At 56.9% G+C, this 25,044-nt stretch overlaps 1 protein-coding gene across 1 annotated transcript in view; it reads right to left on the minus strand.

Moving 5' to 3' along the window:
• The window catches only part of GRM4 (glutamate metabotropic receptor 4), a 162,708-nt gene that overhangs the window by 103,647 nt on the left and 34,017 nt on the right, over positions 1-25,044 (minus strand). Inside the window, exon 3 of the mRNA XM_087817237.1 lies at positions 9,393-9,609. Within this exon, the coding sequence (XP_087673363.1) occupies positions 9,393-9,609 (217 nt within the window). The remainder of the gene's footprint in view (positions 1-9,392; positions 9,610-25,044) is intronic.

Consider the following 25,044-nt stretch of genomic DNA (forward strand, 5'->3'; position numbering starts at 1 on the left):
TCTCCCTCATCCTTGAAAGAGTTTGCAGCAGTGCCCCAAAATAAAAAGATTTGACTAAAAAAATTTCATAGCAAAATCGAGGGGAAGGGATCTGCACTTTACAGATGAGGCTCTCCGCTCAGCGTCCACAGGCTGGTCGAGAACTGGGGAACCGGCCTTTGGTGGGGACCTGGGCTGACCAGAGCGCCCCTGAGAGTCTCTGGCCTTGGGGCGGTGCCGCTGTCCGTGGTGCTGAAGCCAGGAGTGCCTGCGCCACGCCCACGCACCACCTGAGAGCAAGTCCAGTGGGCTCAGCCTTCAAAGTACGCCCCAAATCTGTCCTCACCACCCCACCCACCCCCCTCACCGGCCTTCCTGCCCCAGGCCCAGAGCCTATTCCCCACACAACAGCCGGCGGAATCCTGTCAAACCCGAGTCCATTCATGTCCCTCCCCTGGCTCCCATCTTACTCGGAGCAAAAACCAAAGTCCTCACAGTGACCCAGAGGCCCGGGGTATCTGGCCTTCCCCTCCTGCCTCTTGGCTACTCCCCAAATGCCAGGCAGGCCCTCACCTTGGCCATTGCACTTGCTGGTCCCTCTGCCTGGGGCTCTCCCCACAGATGCCCACGCGGTCACGCTGCACTGTCACCGCTGCCGAAGGGCCTTCCCTGACCACCTGCCCCCTCTGCCCACCTGTCTACATTATCACTCCTCATGGGGACGCCCATCAGCTGCTGTGGGAAATTACATCCCATAGCGATGAACTTGTTCACTGCAGCTGTATCCTCAGTGTCATGATTCAATGCCTGGCACACAGTAGGTGCTCGATAAATATTTATTCATCAAATGGATGGAGTACTGTGCCAAGGTGGGGGATGAAAGGCTGAAGAGCAGGAGACAGAAATGACCCCAATCCCCTCCTCGCCAGCACAGCCCCATGGAGCAGGCTCTGTGTGGCTTGGAGGCCTGGACTCTGTCCTCTGAGCCCCTGGAAACCCCAGGAGCATGAGGGGAGCCAGCCCTGCAGGAGTGACCACCAGGGGACATGTCCCTCCCCACCTCCCAGGCCTAAAATAAATTGATAACAAAATCAAGGGGAAGGGATCTGCACTTTACAGATGAGGCTCTCCACTCAGCGTCCACAGGCTGGTCGAGAACTGGGGAACCGGCCTTTGGTGGGCACCTGGGCTGACCAGAGCGTCCTTGAGAGTCTCCGGCCTGGGGGAGGTGCCGCTGTCCGTGGTGCTGACGTCAGCAGTGCCTGCTCCAGGCCGCTGCCCTCTGCCCAGTTTTAGACAGGAGCTCACTTTTAGACAGAGCCCTCACAGGCTCACACAAAGCCACACACGGCTGGTGACTCCTGTCACACACACACACACACACTCCCCATTGCAGGAGCCGCTCTGCCTCTTCCTTCCTGCACCCTCTGGGGGGCCGAGTGCTCCTGGGTCCATCCATCTGCCTGACACCAGTGCTTCCCTGGAGAAGCCAGGTGAAGAGAACCTGATCCCCCACTGAAAGGAGGGCTCTGCCTCCCTCCCCTCCTCGAGTGAGCTGCAGAGCCTGGCAGTGTCGGAGCAGCATGGACCGAGTGCAAGCCCCAGCCCTGCCCCTGACAAGGCCCTGAAAATGGGGCAGTTCTCAGGGCAGCTGTGCAGGGACTAAGGTGGGGCCAGGACCTGGCAGCTTCTATGAGGATAGTTAATGACAGGGTCCCTAAAAATATGTACATTAAAACAAAAGGAAGTTCAGTGGGCATAACAGGCCTGGGTCATAGGCCAGGCTGGCAGAGGGGCCAGCGCAAGAGGCAGAGCCTTGGGAGAGGCTCTGGGAGAGGACTGGATGGGTGGACACAGAGTAACAGGGAGAAAGGGCTGTGGGCATCCCTCAGAGTGTCCCCGTGCAGGAGCCCACTGAAGACTGCACAGCCCCTTCCTGGGCTTATGGATGAAGAACTGGAGGTTCCTGGAGGAGAAATGACTTGTCTAAGGTCATGTGGGGGGTGACACAGGGATCCCACCCAGTACAGTCAACAGCCACATACTGGTTGGCAGCAGGAAGCCTCGGGTGGAAAGGAAAGAAAACGGTGAGCTCCCAGGGCCATCCCAGAGCTGCAGAGACTAAGAGGGGTGGGACTTGCTTTAGTTACATCTCCAAGGAGCTCAGAGTGAGGGACTTGGGGTGCTGGGGACCCCACCTCAGATAGAAAAACAGCTCAAGCTCAGTAATCAGCAAAGGGGTGAAGAGGGCTTCCTGGGGAGGAAGGAGGGGGGCAGGAAAAGCTCCAGGGCTTCCACCACTTACTCCAACAGAAAGGAAGAAATCAGAAGGGAACCCGGTCCGCGGGAACCTGGAGGACAGAGCCTACGTGCTTCCGGTGGAGAGGCTCAGGTAAGGGCAAGAGGAAGAAACAAGGGCAAGAAAACGAACTTGAGAAGGTGGGGTTCAAACCAGCGTTAGAGATTTATTTTCAAAAGGATCAGAGGCTGAAGGGGCTGGGAAAGCAGGTTGCCATGGGTGTGGCTATTCTGTGGGCTCAGGTCTGGGCCCAAGAACAACAGACACCAGAAACCAAACGCCAGCCCTGCGCTACTCCATGGGGCAGACAGAAAAGCCAAGAGAGGAGGGTGAAGGATGTGAAGACCCAAGTCATGGAGGGCTTCAGAGATCTCCTGACACATCACCTTCACAGTGGTGATGAAACTGAGGCTCAGAGAGGGAACGTGAGCAGCCCAGGGTCACACAGCCACCCAGAGGCCGAGCCAGGACTAAGACCGGGCCAGGCCTCCCAGCCCGGGCCCTCTGCCCCCTCCACTCTGGTCAACAATGATGAAGCCCACGCCTTTGGCGGGCTAGTGCTTAGTGTGGGGCCTGGCTGTGCTAAGTGCTTTACAAGTATCGACTCATTCAGTGCCCCCAGCAACCTGTGAGGCAGGTAGTATCACCATCCCCACTCCACCGACGAACACCGAGGTCCAGAGGCCTTAAGTGGCTGCTCGAGGTGGCACAACTCCCAGGGGCAGAGCCAGCATCCAGGCCCTTAACCACTTCACTCTACTGTGTCACCCAGAAAGGACAGGATTCAGAAGGCCCAAGCCACAAAGGGGCTGCAACCAGCAAAGGGAGATTTTTAAAGCCAAAAGAAATCTTCTAGCAAGTGCCATGAAGGAGGCCAGAGAAAGACATGGCTGCCTCCCATTCAAGAGGGAGGGGATGGAAATCCAGCAGCAGGGGCTCAGCTCTGACATCCTCCTACTGTCACTCCCATGAAGCTGACGCGAATCCAGACGTCACTCCACCTTCTGCTACTATTGTGACAGGCCAGGGCGAGCACATCAGAGTCAGAGAGAGCAGGAGAAGCGAACTGGTGACACTCAACCCAGGAGACTCTCAACACTGAGAGGTGTCAGGACCCTGCCACAGGCCAGAGTGGAAGAGAAAACAGAGCCGACAGGCGAGATCCCAAGGCGGGCCAGGTGGGAGCGGGCTCATCTTCACCGCAGGACACAGATTGACCTGACAGTCACCACAGTCACATTAATGTGTCCTAGTGCCTTGCCTGTATCCTAGTGCCCGTCAGGAGACTCAGCAGCTTCATGGTTCGGCAGCAGGTACCCATGCCAGGTCCACTCTCCACCCAGGGGAGAGTGATGGGTGGCACAAGGGAGCCTGGGTCTCAGGTTCAGCCTAGTTGATAAGCCTAGTTGATAAGCTAGGATGGGGGGGACTGGCTGCTGGGCGGGAACACATCCCTCCCACCCCACACCCTTGGGGAATGCGTGGTCAGAGGGCAGGGCATGCCGGACCCCAGCTGCCAGGTCCCTGGGCTTTGAGTCCAGGAGGCAACTAGAGGGACAGTCCAGAGGTCTCTCCCTGAGATGCTGCAGGCATCTCTCTCTCAAAAACCCCAAACCAGAGGCAGGACCCCTCCCTGCCTCCAGCTCCACACCCCCTCAGCCAGTGTCAGCCCCATTTCATCTGATTGGGGGTAAGGAGGCTGCACGCTCAGGCTCTGTCTCCATGTAGCTGCCCAATCGGCCCTGAACCAAAGAACACCCTGCAGTGCCACCCTCTGACATCCATTCCCTCGGGCCTGAGGGACAGTTCATTTCCCACTGCTTCTCACTGCTCTGTGAGAAGCATCCTCAGTAAGTAGTTTTCAGTGACTGTCTGAGGGTGTTTTCGGAATGAGCCAGGATCTAAACAAGCTCTGACAGCCTTTGCTTAAGAGTGCGTGGAGTCAGGGCACGACTGTGAAGACTCAGCCCATTGGGTGTCAGGGCTGGGCCTGGAGAAGAGCTGCAGAGGAGAGATGGAAGCCCCAGAAGGGTGGTGACATGCCCGAGGGCATAGGGTTGGTCATCTGTTCGCTTATTTGTTCATCCTGCAAACATCTATGGAGGCCCTGCTGTGTGTAAAGGGGGGGGCGGGATGAGGGGCACAGAGCATGAGGGCCTGTCCCTCTCCAGCCTCAAGGAGCCCCGTCGAGTGCAAGAGACAGAGGGAGAGTTCACAGGCACTGAGCCTCCTGGGTCATGAGCCCTGGGGGAGACCACCCCCACCCAGGTGAACAACTGCTTGGGGGAGTAGATTAGGGGAGCCTGAAGTGAGGAGGGGTCTTGCACTGAGCCCTGATAGGTAGAGGGGACCCCCGGGCCCTGAGCAGGCTGGACATGGCAGGTGGAGATGGTGTATGCTCATATAATCTCTCGGACAAGCAGGCACAACCCCAAGTGCCAAAAAATTTTTAAATACAGGGTTAGCCTAAAAGAAACTCTGCTCAGCTCCACTGCACATTGGTCCCTGTCCTTTGGCCACTAGGACCAGGCCAGGCCCCTCACCGGGGGCCCATCTGCCTTGTCCACTCCTACCTCCAGACCCTTGCTCACGCTGTTCCCCCACCTGGCAGGCCCTTTCCCCCCACTGTACTGTCCAAGCACCCTCCCTCGAGCCCTGCTGGGCTGCCCTCTGGCTGGGCAGGGCCCCTGCATCCCACGAGTGTCTCTTCACTTCTACCCATGCATCCCCCATCCCTACATTCACTTACTCAGCTCCCACTGCTCGCAGGGTGAAATAAACCTGTGAAGCTCGGGCCAGCTGGGAGGCTCAAGTGGGTCTAGAAGGCTGAGCTTCCCCCTTTCACATCCTCTGGGGCAGACAGCCCCTCGGGGTGACACATCTGAGGCAGACTCCACAGTGTGAAGTAAGAGGAGGCTGAACCCCACATTTCAGCCTGAAGCTGCAGCAGATAGGCCCTGAATTCTCACAGCCCTGCCTCTGCTCCTCAGAAAAGAGTTCTGTCCTCAGTGAGTTAGTAGGGGCTCGGGGACAGCAAGGAGCTCAGTGGGGAAGGGGTTGAGGCCCCAGGGCAGCCTGACCTAACTCCAGGTGCCTATGCTCTGCCAGCCTCAGTCTGCCCTTCTGTAGGCTAGGAGAGCAAGTTTTCAGACCCAGGGATGGGAGGAAAGCTGAAGAAGTGAGTAGTTGAGGGCTGGATTTGGGGATCAATCATCCATTCCACAAACACTTACTGAGCAGCTACTACGTGCCAGTCAGGGACTGTGCTAGGGGCTGGGGATGCAGCAGAGAACAAAACAGGCAAAAGAATCCCTGCTCTCGTGGACCATAAACAAACATTTACTTGTCAAGAGCTTTTAAGAAACAGTAGGGAAGAGGGGAAGAAGAGTAATGAGCTGGGGACGGAGCTGTGTGGGGCACAATGGTCAGAGGCCTCTCTGAAGAGGGGACACTTGGGAAGGCACCTGAATGCACTGAGGATGTAGGCCACATGGGTACCCATGGAAAGAGCTTTCTAGGCAGAGGGACCAGCCAGCGCAAAGGCCCTGAGGTTGGCTCATGCCTGGAATGTTAGAGCAGAGAGACAGAGAAGAAGAGGAAAGAGGTAAGGTCAGGGAGGTGAGGGGAAGGCAGCAGAAAAGAAGCGGGCACTCTAAGTGTCCACCTTTAGGGGGTTCTGGATCCTGGGAGTGCCCCAGGGCAAACCTCTCCTCTGGTCTCCCAGAAACATGAGTCCCAGAGGGAGGAACGGGCACAGCTCTTTCCAGCTGGCCAAGCTCCTCCCCCAGCCCCTCGCAGCCTCCGGGAGGCCAGTGTTCCATTTACAGCCGGAGAAGTTGAGCCTAGAGATGTCACATAGCCAACAGGAGACGAGGGACCTCAGCCTTGGACCTCATGCTGCTGGCCCTGCCAGTCACTGCCATGCCCACGCTGATGCCACCGCACTGACAGAGGCCATCTAAATACAAATCTGAGGCTCGGCCCTGGGAGTTGGAGCTGGAGGTCAGACCAGCAACAGGCTCGCTCATCACATCTCCAGAATATCAACGGGGGACACGGAGACATGACAGGGGATGAGGCTTTGGAACTTCCCACCATGCAAGGGACAGGGTGTTGTCCAAGGAGCAGGCTGGGCCCCAATGCTCCTTCCTGCCAAACCCTGAAAAGCCATCTTGTTCCTACCCTGGGAGCACAGGCCTCGATGTGCCCAGGGTGCTGGAACTGCTCACCGACAGAACAAGAACCACACCCCCAGTGAGCCCATGGAGAGGCCCCTGCTTTCTTTAAGCCTTATGCCAATGTCCCAATCAATGCTGGGCACTACCAGGAGCTCCCCACACAGAAGACAGAGCTGATTCCAGTCCCAGCTCCTCCACATTCTGGCTGCATGGCCTTGGGAGACTGACCTACCTTCTACAGCCTCAGTTTCTTCATCTATAAAATGGGCATAATTATGCTCCCTGCAGGTCCTGGAGCCCAGCACACAGTAGGTGCCCAAGACCTGCTGGCCGAGCTCTCGCCATGGCTCTGATGTGCATCTTCAGCTGGCCAGCACCCCTCCGCTCTGCCCCACTCCCTAGTGCTTCCCTGAGCAACTCACTGATGATTTATACTTCAGAGGACAAATCAATACAATATACGGCCAAAGACATCTTTAATCTTTCGCAGGGATTAGGCTACAAGGTACAGCGGCCTCTTTCTACTGGCTATTCAATTCTGATTTCAATTTGGCCAGCTGGGGCATGACTTTCTCTCCTTTTCTTTTCACTCACTAAAGACGGTCCTCCAAATCAAACCTCATTCAGTAGGCAGGTCAGGAGACCTAGCTGCCCGCAGACAAAGGCAGGCCAGTCCGGGGCTCAGGGCTACGCGCCCTGCACTGGGTGTCAGCAGGAGGATCTGGGGACATGGGAGGTGCAGCCGGGTGGGAGGCCAGGCCCTCAGCAACGGGATGCAGAACAGGCGGCAGCAGCGCTGTGAGGGGGCACCTGTGCCAGGGCAGGAATGCCCCCGAGCTAGAGGCTCTGGTAGAGTAGCTAGTTCTCTTACTTTTCTAGAAGTCCTTAAAAATCTTGAGCAGACATTATATTTTCTAACTACCCAATGCCTGGTTAGACGCTTATGGGAAATTCAGATAAAATGCAATGCCCAGACTTCACCCATATCTCATGCATCCCCTGCTCTCAATGCCACACGCCCGTGTGTGTGTGAGCGTGTGTGTGCGCGTGTGTGTGCGTGTGTGTGTGTGTGTGGCACAGGCCTGGCCCACATGGGTCTCAGTTAATGAGTGGGAAACGAGCAAAAGATAGAGTGACAACACAACAGCAGTTAAGACCTAGTCCTGAAGCCAGACTCCAGAGCTCAAATCCCTTCTCCAACCAATAATGTGCTGTGTGACCTGGAGCCAGTTATTATCTGGCCTCTTTGAGCCTCAGGTCCTCCCTATAAAAGGGGGGTACCTAGCTCACAGGATAGAAAGGGACACTCAGGACAACAGGAATAAGACAGGTGCTCAGCACTGCTGGGCACATGGTGGGCTAGGAAGAACCGGGGGTGGCTGCTAGGTCCCCTCCGGCAGGGACTGAACATTAAGATGCTGAACCTCTGTCCCTGTCCCCATCCAGCACCTTTGTCCCCAAATCCTACAGAGGTTGCATCTTAAACAGAAAAGCAGTGGATTTGTTTGGGGAAAGGTGTAAGCCATTGAGGAGGAGAGGAACCTGCAGAGCAAGGGGCAAGGGCCAGCCCAGGGTCTGAGCAGAGGAGGACAGCCAGAGGGGCGGAGCCTGCCAGTGCCACTGGGGGGGGGGGGGAGCCTCAGGGAGCTGCCACGCGTGTGGCTGGAGGCGGGAGGGGGCTCGGGCCCCCGCGTCCCTCTGCGGGCCCAGCTGCCCGAGCCGCAGCCATCACTCAGCGCTGCCCCACTTCTGCCCGCCACCCTCCCCGCCAGGTCGCGGGCACCCGAGAGGCTTCGGCTGTACAATTAAAGAGGCTTATCCAAGATTTATAGCAGGATTATGCCCGCAGGGTGTTACCAACGCCAGCCTCTGGACACTGTGGTCCTTAGAAAAAGCAATTAGAGCGCCGGGTTATATGGGTATAAATATACAGGCACCATCCCCCAAGGTCGAGGGTGCCACAGAAGCTATTTCGAAGCAGGGCTTTGGGAGAGGCCAGGAGAGGCCAGAGGGAGCCCTCTCCACAGGGAGGTGGGCCTGCCTCCCACGACCCGCTCCACGCCCGCACCATCCCTCATCCCTGAGGCCCTCAGCCAGCCACCTCTCTAGGCAGAACTCACCCAACCCAGGTGGAGCCCCCAACCCAGGGCCCACCTGCTCCCCGGGAGCCCAGAGCCGCAGCCGCAGCCCCATGGAGGCTGCCCTCCCTGGTCAGGGCCACTCAGAGGCCCCGGCTTTGGCGGCCAAGGTGTTAAACCCTGTTCTGTCACCCTCTTACCGCTTGCTGATGGCAAGAGCTTTATCAGCAGAGTTTCTGACACAATTAAGGGAAGGCAGTGAGCTTAACCAAGGAAGGGGCCTGTGGAAGGGTGCCTCGAGGAGAGCAAATCACTTTCCCACAGTCCTCAAATCCCACCCATAGGGCACCTACTTCACTGAAGCCCGAGCCAGCAGTGAGATGTGACTCCCGCAGCCCCTGCCCTCACCCCACCAGACTGCTCAATCTTAGGGATTCCGAGTTCCTGATCCCTCAAACAATCCTTCCTCCAAGAGCCTGCTAGCTGGCCTGCTGAAGCCCCTTAAGCCAGGCCACCTCCATTGGCACCCCTGCCCCTCCCTTTTGCCAAGAACAGTGGCTGTTTCACCAGCTCCCACACCAGGAACATGGACAGTCCCTCTGCTGCCTGGCCACGTCTGCAAAAGCCATTCGCAACCACCCCTTGCCCGCAGAAGTCACCAGCTCCTGGCAAGGCCACAGGCCAGTCCCCAGTGCTCACAGGAGAGACTGAGGCCCACAAGGGACATGGCCCAGGGCAGGCAGGGCCCACAGCAGGACCCAGAGAATGGCTCTCAGGCTGTGCTCAGCCGTGGTACTGTGACACCCACCCTGCCACCCCATCCCCAAGCATGACCCTGCAGGCGGGCACCTGACTCACCATCCTCGCGGGACTTCTGGATGAAGGCCTCCACGCCACTCTCGCCGTAGCTGCCCTCCGAGGCCAGCGTGGACACGTAGTTCCACTTGAGGGCGCGGACGATGTCCACCATGGCCTGGGCCTGGTACGTGTCCGAGGGCACCACGCGGGAGAAGAAGTCGTAGCGGCTGTTGTCACTCAGGTCGGGGGCTGTGGAGGCGTAGCTGATCTGGGGGATCTGGAGGTGAGAGGAGCCACCAGTGGGGTAGTCGGTACCCCCACCCTGCCAAGCCAGCACCACACTCCTACACACCAACCTCCCTCCTGCCCCATGGCCTTGGAACCGCCCCAGCCCTTCCCATGGGCACTGCCTCCTCTAATCCTGGGGGGAACCCTATGACATGGAGGAAACTGAGGCCCAGAGAGGACGGGCAAATGGGTGGCTGGCCCTGCCCCTGGCTCCAGCCCAGGATCCTGATGCCTCCCACCTCCTGTCAGCTCTCCCTGATCCTGCTTCACGCTGTGACCCTCCCCACTCCCAACAGGAGTGAGGCTGGCATGTCAGCGTCAAGCCCTCCTCCAGAAAATCTCCCAGCTAGCTCACTTCGGTCCTGTGGCTGGTGGTCCCCCAAAAGCACACAAGTACACACCACGAAGTCATTGGGAATCTCACACATGTGCACATGTGCACACATATGCACGCACACACGTATGCACACACGTGCATGCATAGGCACATACATGCATGCACACACACACCAGGGACCTCTGGGTGCCTCAATTTACATAAAGAGCTGAAAGATTCCAGCTGGGGAAATCCCCAGGTGTGTGGGATGGTTTGGCCTGGGGGTGGGGGGTTTAAAGGTAGTAAGAGGGGACCCTGAGGGTCCATCTCCTTCCCCCAGGTATCCCCTAGGTCACCACCCAGCAGACTCTGTCCCCACAACTCCCTCTGGGCTCAGGCTCCTTCCTCCTGTCCAGCTCAGAGGAGACAGAGCCCAGGCTCCAGCTCCCCCCATCCCTACCCTCCACGGAATCCGGGTAGGCCATAGTGGGCAGGGCCTTTGAGAAGTCCCTCCCTTCACAGCCTGGGACTCAGGGCCCAGAGAGGCAGGGGCCCACGGGCCCCACAGCCTCTCAACAGCAGACTCCAGGCCTGCTGCCTCCAGCCCCCCGCTTCCCCTGCCATGGAGCACTTTCCTGGCCCACAGCCCCAACCTCCCCACTCTCAGGCAAAGGTGAGATTTGGAGCCCTTAAGCTGCCCTTCCTCTTATGATTGGTATCAACCATCCCCAAAGGATGTGGAAGGGGCCATGTGGACCCTCCTGCACCTTCCCCTCCTCCCAGGCCTCACACTCACATCCCCAGTGCCCTCCTCACAGGCACTCACACTGCCCCTGGCTCCCCAGGGATGCTCAGTGCCGGATGCTCTCCATTCCCACCTCAGTGCACCCCAAACACACTGTTCCTATGTGCCCTCTGCCCTGCCCTCAGCTGTCCAGTGTGAAGGTGAACGGGTGATGTCAAATCTAAAATTTAGCCCCTTAAGGAATCACTGAGATTCAATCCTGGCCAAAAAGAACTTGTGGCGAGAACTTCAGTCCCTATGGCAACTGAGGGTGAGGAACGTTCTGGGGGCAAGAGGGTCAGGGACTCCCGCTGGACAAGTGGTTGCCCACCTAGCCTATGCCTCTGGTGTCCCTATCCCCAAGTAGAGTCGGGGCACACCTTCCACTGAGGAAGCTTCTTACGGAGAGGGCATGGCCCAGCTCAGCTCCTGCGATGCCCCCCAGGCAGGCCCCAGTACGCTTCCCACTGAGCTCACTCAGGAAATGACCAAGTCCCCAGAAGGCTGGGGGGAGGCTGAGGGCGGGGGAAATGGATGACTGGTGTTCCGGATTTTCTGAGCAACTAAACCCTCTCACTGCAGTTCTGTGGTCTTTCTAAAATGGCATGTTCTACATCATTCACTGCAGCACCCTCTGTAACAGCAACAATCTGGTGAAAGAAGCTATGGCCCTGCAAGGAATACTATGCAGCTGTGAAAAAGAACAGGGCAACTTTCCACGCACTGCTCTGGACCGCTTTCTAAGACATAGGGTCAAAACAACAACAGAGAAGGAGGCGCAGGCCTGGCGGTGCACACTCAGCTGTACTCACACGGCTCTGAAACAAAACAGTTATAGCATCTCTGGGGAGGGAACCAGGTGGCTGGGAACAGGGTTGGGCGGCGACCTTTCACCTTATACCCTTTGCACCTTCCGCATGTAGAACCATGCAAATATAGCCCGTTTAGAACACAGCCACCTGTGAATCTCAGCGAGCAGGGCGCCCCTCTCCTGTCTGGCCAGGAAGGTCTCTGCCTCCAAGAGCACATAGCATGAAAACACCACCCTCTAAACTAGGGGTGGGGAACCTTTTTTCTGCCAAGGGCCATTTGGATATTTATTACATTATTTGAGGGCCACACAAAATTATCAACTTAAAAATTAACCCTGAAAAAAGCTCCTGGATTTATTGAATTTCGAGTTCTGCCTACAGTTCCTTTGGCAGGGCCAGACCAAATGATTTCCCCTGAGCCAGATGTTCGCCACTTCTGCTCTAAACATAGGCTCTGATTGGCTATCTGATGGTCAATTTAAACAGTGTTGCTATTTTTGAGGTCCGATAATGATATTATAGTGCACTTGGTTGCTTGGTTGGTTTTTGAGAGTCCCTGTGTCTCAGCACAGGGTGTCTTGGCCTCAGTACCATTAATACTTCGGGGGAGAAGTCTTTACTGGGGGGTTGTCCTGTGCATTGGAAGAAGTGGAGCAGCACCCCCATCCCCTCCCAACTAGAGGCCGTGGCACACCCTCCCCCAGTGGTGACAATGAAAAATGTCTCTAGACATGGCCAAATATCTCCCAGGGGCAAAACTGTCCCCGGCTGAGACCCAGGGTTTGAAAGCCATGCATTGAAATGTTAGGGATAAAGGGATTTGACAAGGTCTGGGATGTCCTTCAAAGGCATCCGGGGGAAGAGTGTGGAAGAAGCAGTAACGCTGCCCGAGAGCTGCTGACAGCCAAGCGGGGCGCACGTGGGCACTCAGTGCCCTGTTTGTTGTACTTTATATACGTGTCTGAAATATCCATATTTTTTAATCTGTCAACAATAAAACAGAAGAAAATTAATGCCGCCTCCGACTCATCCCTCTGAGCAAAAGTCCCTGAATTTGGAGCTGGAGCTGGAGAAGGTGGTGGCGATCGATGCCAGGCCTGGCGGACCCTGGCGCAGCCGCCTTCACAACCCGCGGAGACGAGGTGGTTTCGTTTGTTCGCCAGCTCACCTCTCGCCTGGTCCTAATCACATCCCCAGGAATCCACTCTCCTCCTAATTAGATGACTGTCTCCTACTTCTGGTGTTTTCTCCCAGCATAGCCCAGAGTCAAAATGGCCCTTGCACGGCAGAGGGCAGGAGGCCCAGGGAGGTGCCAGGCTGGTGGCAGAACAGGACAGCGAGGCGACTTCCCGCTCATCCTCCTTCCACACCACCTCCGGCCTCCCACCTGGGCAGGGGCAGCAGATGGACTGACAGCTGTCCAGGCGTCAGGACCCAGAGCCCTCCCCAGCGAGCCCAGCCCGCCAGCAGTCTCAGACCCAGGCCCGGCAGCTCCCCTTCTCACCCCGGTTCTGCGAGAAGAGAGGGAGGGCCGAGCAGGGGGTTCCCACAGGCTCGCTGTCGGCCTGCAGGAGCACGCGGCCCCGGTACTGTCCTCAACATTTCCTGCCATCCTTGAACAGGGACCCAGCCCTGAGATGGTTGGGGTAGGGCCCGGCTGATCTTCCAGCAACTTCTTACATGTCCCCTCTGCCAGCTCGCTCAGCCCCAGGCCCTCCAGAGTTTCCTAGGGGGTGGTTTCAAGCAGAGATTTGAGGAGCTGAACAGCTCAGCCACCCAGCAGCTGGGAACCCTTGGGCAGGTCACTTCACCTCTCTGGGCCTCAGTTTCCTCAGATGCAAACTGGGGATCATTTTAATCCTTTCTGCAAGGTTGTGGAGGCCACCTATGGAGGGCACGTGGAGCGCTCGGGGCAGAGCCTGGCGGGCAGGGCACACTCTCACGGGAGCTGTTAGCGCCCTACCCTTCCTCTTGGCTGCCCGCTCCTCTTGGCCCTCTCTGACTTTTTTTTAAGCCCAGGGCTCTCCCCTGTGCCTCCCACTCCTGCCCCCGGCTCTCTCTCTGTAGTCGCATAGTTATTGCTGTGCTTAGTGGGGACACCACCTCCTCCATGTCGACACCTCCCTCTCCAACGCACTCCTCCCTCCGCCCCTCCCCAGCCTGGAGTGAGGGGGGAGAGCCAGGGACTGCCTGAGGGCTACCCTAGGCAGGGTGACTGTGACAAGCTGCCCCAGAGGGGCTCCGATGTCTGTCCCCTCACTACAGCTGCATAGGAGGGGAGGGCAGCAGCCACGCCCACCCCACTGTGGCTCGGCCCTCTCCGCCTCCCTCTCTGCCTCTCTCCCAACACCCTGAGCAGCTATTGTGTGCCAGGCATTGTTCTAGATGCTAGGCACGCGGCACCTCCTGTCACATCCTCAGAGGGCAAGAGTCAGCAAGACCCCGGATTCCAGCAGCAATTGGCCAACCACCGGTGTCCAATTCTAGGTCCATCTGTCTGTCCTTTTCTTTCTTCTCTGTCCACAAGAGCCGATGACCTCATCTCCTCACATGCAAATCTTCCCTGTGAGGCAAAGCCCAGCTCAAATGTCACCTCCTCCAGGCAGCCCTCCCTTTGCCCTCATCCTCCAGGGATTCTGCTCAGACCCCCCCACAGCACGGACTCAGGCTGCTCCAGGGGCACCTGGCACATCCTCTCAGGTGTTGGGATGCTTGGTCTACTTGCCAATTCAGCAGGCATTCCAAGGCACCCCACTGTGCTGGGGAAGGCCACGTGGGGAGCAGAGGAGGGGAGCTGTAATCATCCCACTCCCAAAACTAGGCAACGCCCACTGCACTGTGGGGGAGGCCCTGGGAAGGGGGCGGTAGGACGCCCCTGAGTGACACAGACTGTCTGCAGCTGGCACCCAGGGGAGCCCCACTTACAGAAGGGCTGAGAGGCTGCAGGGGACGGTGTGCATGAATAAACGTCTCTCTTTCTAGCTTCTGGAGTGACAAGGAGGTTCATGCCACTGCAGAAAAACAAAAGCTGCTTCTGGGCTTGAGCAGCAATGAAGACGGGTGCCAAGTGCATCTGTGTGAGCGTGAACGCGTGCGCTCCCACAGGCACGTGCTGGAGCATGTGCCCTGAGCACGCAAGTCCACGGCACACTCATTCTCTACTCCTCCAACCAGCAGTCACGAGCGTGACGGCCTGCCAGGCGTAGCTAGCGCTGAGTACTGGAGACAGACGGTGACCGCTGCCCTCGTGGAGTGCCCAGTCTAGACAGAGACATCGACGGAAAGGTGCCACAGAGCTGTTAGATGGGGATTAGGGTCCGGGAGGAAACAGAAGGATATGGGAGGGGAGTGGGGGCTGTTAGAAGGGCCAGGGAAAGCCCCTCTACCAGGTGACATTTGAGTTAAGACCCCAAGGAGACAAAGGTGGAAGCCACGTGGGTATCTGAGGGAGGATGTTTCGTGCAGAGAAAAAAGCCAGTGCAAAGGCCCATGTGCATGAGCTCATGTGTGTGCACATGTGTGAGCATGTACGTGCGAGCATGTATGTGCATTGTGTCTATGCACGTGTATGTGTTTAGAGCCTGACTGTTCTCAGGTGCTGCGCTAACCTGCAGCCACACACACGCTCAGGTCCGGTGACACTGGCTGGCAGGCGGCTCAGGCTCTGGATCACTGGCTCCCAGGCTGAGCGCAGCTAGTCCATGCCCCACACCACCCAGAACAGGAGAGGGGGCTGGGAGGTGGCCGACCGCCCAGTGTCGGCCCACTTAGGGCATAGTCTCCTGGGGCCAGTGCTTTGTTCAAGGTTTTTCAAAACAGGCAATAAAATCCTCCCCTGACCTGCATGAGGACTGGGACTCCCCAAGCCAAGTGGCTGGATGTCCATCACCACAGATACCTCGGGGCCACGGGACAGAAACCCCAGCCCTCTTGTTGTGAGCGTTAGTGCTTAGAAGCACGTCTTCTTCCCTCCCTCCCTAATGCTGGCACAGCTCGGGAGCTCCCAGCACACTCTGGAGCCAGCCTGCCCTGGCTGTGCTACCCAGCTTTGCCATCCTGTGCGACCCTAGGCAAGCAAGAGGCCTCTCTGAGCCTCAGTTCTCCCCACTCTAAAGTAGTCATAGCAGCAATAGAGAGGACTGCATTAGTGAGTACACACAAAGTGCTTAAAACACGGGCGCCCTCAGCAAACACTAGGAATTATTATTGGGAGGGAGGCAAGGCTGGGGCCCCCATGCCCATTTTACAGATGAGAAAAGTAAGGTTCGGAGAGATGAAAATGCCCTCTGAGTATCAGAGCCAAGAGATACCTGAAACAAGGCACAGAGAGCGTTTCTACCTCCCTGTTCACCACCCCTAAGTCCAGGCCTCTGGCCCTGCTCACTCTCCCAGCTGACTGCTCTTTCTGCTCTACCCACAAGCCAGGCCAGGCAGCCAGATTGAGGCTGGGATCCTGCAGCCACCTCTGCCGCTGGCCCAGCCCTGGGCAGGGCCCACGCAGGCCTCTGGACCCCACCTGCCCGCCTGCATCCCCTCAGCCAGGGAGCAGGGACCGCATGGGGCCTGGCAGACCCTGGAGCTGGCTGCCTGCTCCTGGCCCTTCTGATCCTGGCTGCCTGAAGCCTCGAGCACTGGCTCTCAGCATCGCTGTTTTCTTCACAGATGAAAGGCAGCCAGGCTTTTAGGAACATGAAAGCTACGCAGGCAGAAATGTGTGGGTCAGAGATCCGGCCAGAGAGGAGGTCAGCTTCTGAAGGCCCAGCCTGCATGGTCAGGGCTGAGGGGCACCATCCTCACCCCCGACACCCCTCACCCACTGAGCCACACAAGAGCCTTTGCTGCAGAGACACAGTGCCCAGGGGAGTAATCGGTGTCGCCAGCAGGGTGGGAGGGTGTCTCAGTGAGAACGGGGTACAGTCAGCGCTGCACACACCCTCGTGAAGCACAAAGCACCTCCTGTCCACCAGGTGCCCAGGACAGGGATAGAAATAAGCCACTTCCAGAGAACCGGGGGATGGGAGTGGGAAAAGGGGGTCCTCAGGGTGAAATGCCGCCAGGCTGAAGTGCTGGATTTGGGGCAACCAGGAACTCCTGGGGGCCTCACGGGGCAGCTGGAGTCCAACTGCCCGGAGCCAAGGAGAGCCAGCCCCAACCAGGCCCACTGTGACAGCCTCAGGAGCAGAAGACAAGAGTGACCCACAGCCCAGGACAGTCCAAAGGAAGCCTCACGCACCCACACCCCATGGAGGTGCCCCCACAGTTATCAAAGAACAGATAAAGGGCTTCCAAAGCTTGGAAAGTGGGGGCGCCCTGGGCAGGGGACTGGGCTGGGGCCTGGCTGGCCTTTGGAAGGACTAGGGGTAGGCCCCAGATAGAATTGTCTGCCACCTGCCCCACAGCCTCCTCCAGAGCCACATGATGGGGGCCTGAGCCACCCACTGAACCATTGGGGGTCTGCTGGCCACTTCCCCGCAGGCCCTGAGGGAATGCAGGTCAGGCTGGCCTGGGCTACTCACTTAGGACACCTCACTAATCAGATCTCATCCCTCTGCTCTATGGACACAGACCGGCCGCCGACTCCCAGCCAGAGCATCCAGTCACCTGGGGCCTGGCCCTGGGCCGGCAGACCTGTGCCCCAGGCCCACTCCAGCAAGCCCTGGCCGGCCTTCTGCCCGAAAGCTGAGCCTCCCCAGGCCTAGGCACTGGGTGATCCCGGCCTTCCTCTGCCCTGTCACACAGGCCCCTTGCTCTCACACCGTGGCCTGCAGCATTCCCACCATAACTGAGAAGTAGACATGAGAGTCTCTGAGGCAACAAGGCTCTTAAAGAGTAAAGTTTGCACACAAGGCCCACACGATCCCTTCAAGTCAGCTATTCCCCCAGCGACCAGCCTCCCTGTCCCGCACTGTCCCAGCCCCACACTCCTCAGAGACCCTGTTGACTCCTTCATGAATTAATTCGTTCAATAGTGGTTTACTGAGCACCTGCTATGCCCTTGTACAGTCTTCGGCACTGGGGTAAACACGCAGACTAACCCCGGCCGCCAGGGAGCTGACACTAGTGAGAGAGACAATCACTAATAAATGGATATGCACACAACTAATGATGGGTACTGGTCCCGAGATATTTCCAGCTCTCTGCCTTCCTGGCACGTGGTAAAATTCAACTCCCTGCCCCTGAGGTTGACTGGGACCACACGGCATGTTCTGGCCAGTGAACTGGCAACAGGACAGACTGTCCTTCGAGGCCAGAGCACTGCACTGCAGCTGCGAGCCCCCACAGGGCACCTGTTCCTTTTGCCACCATGACCAGCAGTGCTCCAGACCAGCCTGGTCCTGAAGAGAGGGGCAGAGTGCCCGGCCAGCCATGGAGACACATGACGGAGCAAGTATTACGGGTACATATTTTAAGCCACAGACTTGGAGGTGGTTTGTTCCCAAAGCATCACCTCGCCACCGACAGACACAGGTGGCACAACGCTCTTGCTCCGGGAGAGCCTGGAATGACTCCTATTTGTCTCTGCCCACGAGCCTGGATGTGTCAGGCTCACACTCCGCACAGGCCGATATCGGCTGAAATGAATTGAATTCACCCAGACACACACACATGCAATCAGCATCGTGGGAACTCGCGTTTACTGCGTGCTTACCATGTGCCAAGAATTGTCCTGAGTGGTTTTCTATGCCATAACACTGCCAATCTTATAACAACCATATGAGGCAGGCCCTCTTATTCTTTCCATTCTCCCCAAACTGAGATACAGAGAAGTTAAGTAACTTGTCCAAGGTCACACAGCTAGTGAGTGGCTGAGCCAGGACTTGAACCCAGAGGAACTAGCCTAGAGCCCATGCTACTATCATGTAAAACCTCAGTCTTGACTTACACAAGTGGACCCCACACGCGTGTGTGCACACGCACATGCACACACGCAGAATCTGAGGGTGAGAGAGGCAGCCTCCAGTGACAAGGAGGGCTGTCCACAGGTCTTATGGGGCAAGGTCCTCAGTGCAGCCGCGGGGAGAGTCAGCTTACTTCCTCTCCACGCTCAGCCCGCCTCCACTCCCGGCTGTCACACTATGGGCTATGTCCATCGGTCTCCAACACAAAGGATCATATGCAAACCTCTGTCTCCCAGACAAGATGAAATGATTTAATTCTATCATCAAGACTTTTGGACCCAAGCTTTTAATTAGGATCTCCATTTCCACCCAAGGTTGCCAGAGAGTGGGCTCATGGCCCCTGACTTTCCTCTCTAGGGCCGCAGGCACAGCCAGAATGTGTGGGCACCTCCACGGTCACCAGTGGCCCACTGGCCAAGTCAGGGCCCCTCGCCAGGACCATTACCATCATCCACACCCCCCAGCATGGCCCCACAGTCACAAGTGGCCTCTTTCTTCTCCTGGCATCATAACGGGGAAAGAGCTTGGGAAGAGTCCGTATCATCTTGCAGCCAGAACTGGGGCACTTAGGTGGGCAAGAAACAGGCGATAACAGGCCTCCGCTCTTCCAGCAAAATTCACATACCAGCCTTTCTTTGGGAGCCTGCCAGGTGCTGATAAAATGCCCTTTAGAGCTTAGTATAGGGCAAACTGTCAAAATTATCAGCAACACTTGGCATTTTACCAAAGCATTTTCACATCTGTTACCTCTGACCTCATCTCCAACCACTCCCGCCTTGGCTCCAGCCACACTGGCCTCCTTGCTGTTCAACAAACATGCCAGGCACTCTGCCTCAGGGCCTTTGCTCTGGCCATTCCCTGTACCTGAATGCTTTCCCCTCCAGATATGTATGACTCAATCCCTCACTTCCCTTCCCTTCAAGCCTGCTCCAATGTCACCTTCTCAGGAAGGCCTTCCTCAACCACCCTATGTAACAGCAATCTCCCTTCGCTCCCCTGAGCCCATCTCCACCATGCCTGCTTTGATTTCCCCCATAACAATGATCACTTTTGACTATATTCCATACTTACCTACTTAGTTCATTTGTTATCCACCTCCCCCTAAAACATCACCTCCACGAATCCAGGGACCATTTTTCCCCCACTGCGTCCTCGGACGCCTGGCATAGCACCTGGCAGGTGCTCCGTGAATGAAGGGGCCTCTTCATTCCTTCCATATACCCTGCTTGAGGACAAGCTCCACAGTGCCATGAACGCTTTAGATGGGCAAGGAAACTAAGGCTCAGAGCCTTGGGGCCTTGCTAAGGTCACAGAACTGTCAGTGGCCAAGTTCCGATTCTCACGTGATCTGACACTTCGCCTGGGCAAGCCCAAGGCATTACTCTGCGGTAAGTGAGTCACTCCACACAGTGCCTGGCACAGGGAAGATGTTCTCAGGTCTCTTTCCTCCCTCCCCAAGGCAAGCTTCACCTCCAGCATCCCTCACCTCCTGGGGCCTGCTGCACGTTCTCTGCCTGATTTCACAGCAACACCCCAGAAGACAATCACTGGGGGACTGTCTCACACCCATCTCTATCCACTCCTCCCCAGGGCCTGCCCAGCCACTTATCAGGAGAGCAAGCGGACACTTGGATTAATTTCCAGGCCTGTTCTGAATTATGTTTTCCAGGAGAGAACCAGACAAATGCAGGCAACAGGCCTTTGAACAAATATTTCCCCAGAAAGCACTTTATTCAGTCCCTGTCTCACCCTTTTAAACATTATGTTTTCTTAGGGGTCCAGGAAGAAAAGGGAGGCTGGCCAATAAGGCACGGAGGCTGGAAAGAATAGAAGAAGCAGCGTGGAAAGCCTGGGCCAGCTAACAAAGGAGCGCTCTGATGCGCTTGGAGGAATTACCGCAGATAAGAGGCCAGGAGAGTGGGTGGGGGTGTGGGCAGAGCATGGCTGAGAGCAAGCGAGATCCTCAAATCAGCACTTGTCCTATTTCATAAGCGAAATGTAGATCAATAAATTACACTCACTTTTGCAGGTTTTACATGCTGACTCTGTAACCTTGTCAAGAGTGATACATGTGGGGGAGGCCAGGGATGGAGGAACTCAGAGGCCCGGGGAGGAGGGCAGGGCCCTGCGGGAGCCCCATGGGGTGATAGCTCTGTGTCCCCTTTTCCAGGAAAGGCTCAAAGCCTAAGTTCTGCAGGTGAGAGGCAGGCTGCCACCCCCTCTCCCATTCCCCGGCCCTGTGACCTTGGGCAAGTCACCTCTCCTGTGAGCCTCAGTCCCCTCATTTGTTGAGTGGGCACAGGTGGTGAGAATCTGGGCTCTCTCAACCTCGCTGTGGGGCTCAGATGGGAGAATGGATGTTAAAGAAGCTTGGAAAGAGGGAGGCAAACCATATCATACCTCTGGGTGCATAACACTGGGTGCAGCAGTCAGTGAACACAGACCCTCTTGCTGTTAACCTCGTGGCCCTGAGGCAGGGAACCAGAGCCCCATTTACACAGGAGAAGATGCAGTTCAGAAAGCTGAGGCATGTGCCCCAGTCACCAGCACTGGGGCCAGGAGTGGCACCCAGGCAAAGCTGGGCTTTTTCCATGCCACAGGGCTCCTGTGGGCCAGGGAGCCAGCAGCACTGGGCCACATCCACGTGTACAGAGGGCAGGGTCTCAGGACCAGCTCAGGTGGCTGCAGTCCCAAGGGGCCAAACTGAAGGTGCAGTTGGGCAGGGACTGGGGACATGAAACTGGCTGGGCCAGGGCCGGGCATCTTGATAGCGGGGCAGAGGCATGGTAGCAGGCAAGAGGCTGTTTGGGTTAGTAGTAATAACACCACTAACTAGTAGGTAGCATTTAATAGGCTCTTCACAGGGATTATCTCGTTTAATCTTCACACAATAACCCCATGAAGTAGACACTATTCCTTTCATTTTTCAGATGAGTAAATTGAGGTCCAACGAAATACAGAAACAAAATCACACAGCAAGTGGCAAAGAGGGATTTTGATCCAGGGTTGGGTGACTCCAGCACCTAAGAACTCTCACCCCTGTGCCCACCTGACTCTCACTCGACATTCATCCCTGCCCCTGCCCTTTGCCCACACCACCCCTGCACCTGGGAGGCAGCCAGGATAGAGAGTCAAGAGTCCTTGCCGGCCCTTTCCCCACCCCTTGAGCATCCCACTTCACAACTCTGAGCCTCAGTTTCCACATCAGTTCAATGGTAGCTAATGGCCCCTGCCCCACTGGACTGACAGGCAAGGACAGAGGGAGGGGCCTTCACAATGTGGGAGTGACATCCGAAAGCCTCTTCCACAAACCAGCGGACCTGCCCGCAGGCTGCCGGAGCGCAGGCGGAGCTGGGACAACCTCAGTGAGCGGGGCGCCCTGGGGTATCTGCAATTACACCCCGTGTCTCACTGACCATGTCACATGCTGAGCGCCAGCGATGGGGGCGTGGCCCGGCTGACAGGAAATTAACCAGAGTGTCTGCCTGGTGCTCTCCCAAGTTAAGTTAATGTGCTGCACCAGGTGTAATATATGGCTCTGTATTAATATAATGGGAGGTATTAACATTATTGAGCATGAGCCGATAAAAGTCTCATCACCGTCACTCGGGGAATTTATATCACAGCCCAGCCCAGGCGCAGGCTGGCAGGAGGAAGGCCCCACTGGAGCTCTGGGGCTTCCGCTGGGGAAAGGGGTTTGAGCCCTGGGTGGAGATGGAGCCAGAACCAGCTCGGGAGGAAGGTGCAGCCAAGCAGGCAAGGCCAGGCGATGCCCAGGTGGCAATGCCAGGCTCTGGTTTGGGGGCTCCACACACTTGACCCCACCGTGGCACCTGACCCCACCACAGCCCAGTTCTCTTCTCCAGTGCCCTCCTTCCCCTCAGGCAGCGCCTCCTCAGCCTCCTTGCTGGTCCTGCCTCCTTTCCCTGACAGAACCCTGATGACCCCAGGGCTTAGTCATTCAGCCCCTTGTCCCTCTCCACTCACTCCCAGGCCCCTGTCAGCCTGATGACATGCCACTGAATTCCAGGTTCCCACCCACTGCCTGCTCCCCACGGCCACTGAATGGGCATCTCGAACTCCAAAGGCCCAGAGCTGAGCCCCTGACACCCAGATCCTGCCCAAGTCCTTGTTGGACATAACCCTGACTCCTCTTTCTCTCATGCCCCAAGCCTGATTTACCAGCAAATATTGTTGGCTCTACCTTGAAAATAGACCCAGAACCCAACCACACTGCTACACCCCTGGGCCTGGCACCAACATCTCTGGCCTGGACTTTGCAGCAGCCTCCTCACTGGTCTCCCACCTCCCACACTTACCACCCACCCCACACAGGCACAGTCCATTGCCCACCTGGCAGCCCAAGAACCCACTAAAACCCCATCCCTCCTCTCGAGAGTCTTCCGTCTCAGCCAGAGTGAAAGCCAAGGTCTTGCCATGGCTCACTAGGCCCTACCCACCTTCCCCCTTAGCCTCCTGACCTCACATCCCATACCATCCCCTACTCGCTCTGTTCCAGCCACTCAGCCTCCATGCTGTTCCTTCCAACACACCAGGTAGGACCCACCTCAGGGCCTTTGCACTGGCGGTTCCCGTTCATCACTACCTGCAATACTATACATTTCATTCATGTGTCCTCTTGACCCTCTGCCTCCCCACTGGAATGTCAAGCCCACAGGGACAGGGTTTTTGTCTGCCTTGCTCAATGCCATAGCCCCAGACTTAGGACAGCAGCTGGCACTAAAGCCCTCATTTTGCAGGCTCTGCAAATGAATATGAATAATCACTGAATGAATGAATGAATGAATGAATGAATGAATGAATGAATGAACGAACGAACGAACGAACCAGGGTAGCAGTCTGCTTTTACCTGAGTCTCATAAACGAGTTTCTCTACAATATTCTGTCGGGAAAACATCTGCTTCTAAAGAAAGAGTTTGAAACCCACTGGCCTGATCCAGATGAGGAAACTGAGAAATGGAGAGACCAAGTGGCAGCAACATAGCCAAGACCACAGGGCGGGCTGGTGGTCAGCCACTTCTGGAGGTCACCTCTCCCCTGCCACCCCACTGACCCAGCACTGCCTCCAGTGGGGCCTTGAGGCTGAGCCGGCTACTGAGCACCCAGCCTGCAGGGTGCTTCCACCCTCCATGCGGCTTCTCTGATTCCTGGTTGCCCCACTGCCATCTTCGGGCTCTGGTAGTCCCTTGCTCTGACCCAGTTCCCATCAGCAGCCTCAGGAAGGGGCCATAGGCAGGAACACTTGGGTGACATTCCACCCCTCTTGGGGAATGTTTGCTGCGAAGAACAATCTCTGCCTGCAAAATGAGAGCTTCTGGCCCTTGGCGAGGGTTGAGGCGATATGAGCCTCCCACCCCATCATTCATTCACTCAGAACATACTATTAGCTGGGCCCTCACTGTTCCCAGCTCCATGATAGGCAGTGGGGGACACAGTGAGCAGAAGCCAGAACATCTCTGTCTTTGGGGAGCTGAGTTCAGTGGAAGGGCCAGTCTCTAACCGGATATGCACTCAACAAACACAGTCACAGCCCTGGGAGGTGCTGGGAAGAGGCCTGGAGTGAGGGTCTAGACCCCCTTCCTTCCCACACCCCAAGTTTCCCTCCTAATAGCCATGACAATGATAACTGTAATAATAGCTTACCTTACTGAGCGCTTACTATGGGCCAGACTCTGCTCTCAGCACTGCAAATCATGAATGTATCTGGTGCTCACCGGAGGCCTGCCACACGGAGGTGCCAGCATTTAGCCTTTTTTACAGGCGAAGAAACTGGGGGCCAAAGAAGTTAAGTCACTTGCCCAGAGGTAATGTATTTGGTAAGTGGCCAAGCTGGGATTTGAACCCTCACAGCGGGGCCCTGCCGGCCACCACGCTCTGCCGCCTCCCTGTGGAAACACGGATTGGACTGGGCGCCCCGAGGCCCCAGCTCTGCGGGGCTGCAGCGATGACGCTCAGCCCAGAAGCCCAGAGCCTTGGCCTCCCAGCAGGACGGCCCAGCTTCTCCTGCAGGCTGGCAGCTCGGAGGAGGGTGGTTTCTCCCCAGACGCTCCTACTGCTCTCCGCCTCCTGCAGAAACCTCCAAACGTTCCCTTCAGTTCAGCGACATTCCACCTGCCCAAGTGTGCCAGGTGTAGGGACATGGGCGGGGGAGGGAGACAGTCCCTGCCCAATATTGAGACCTGCCCCACAGTCCTCAGCAGTCCCAGCGGGACGGGCCACGGTCACCCACTGAGGTAACCTGCTCCTTAAGGCGCCTGTGCGGCTCTTCTCACTTCCCGCTGGTGCATCCCGAGTCACCTCCCAGGAAAATCACGTGACCCTCATCTCAGGTCTGCTCCGGGGACTGGCCTGCGTTGGTGCTGCCCACCGCCACCTCGATTTACTCCTAACTGCCCTCAAAGTAGATGCTAATCCATGTTTCACAGAGGGGGACATAGAAAGAAGTCATCCATGCTCGGTGGCCCCGCCGCTGGTCGAACCCAGGCCGCCGATGCCGGAGGCAGAGCCCCTTTCTTTTTTCTTTTCTTTTTTTTAAATATATCTTTATTGATTTCAGAGAGAGGAAAGGAGAGGGAGAGAGAGAGATAGAAAC

Source organism: Miniopterus natalensis, chromosome 5, assembly GCF_054644295.1.
Source record: "Miniopterus natalensis isolate mMinNat1 chromosome 5, mMinNat1.hap1, whole genome shotgun sequence".
Classification (NCBI taxonomy): domain Eukaryota; kingdom Metazoa; phylum Chordata; class Mammalia; order Chiroptera; family Miniopteridae; genus Miniopterus; species Miniopterus natalensis.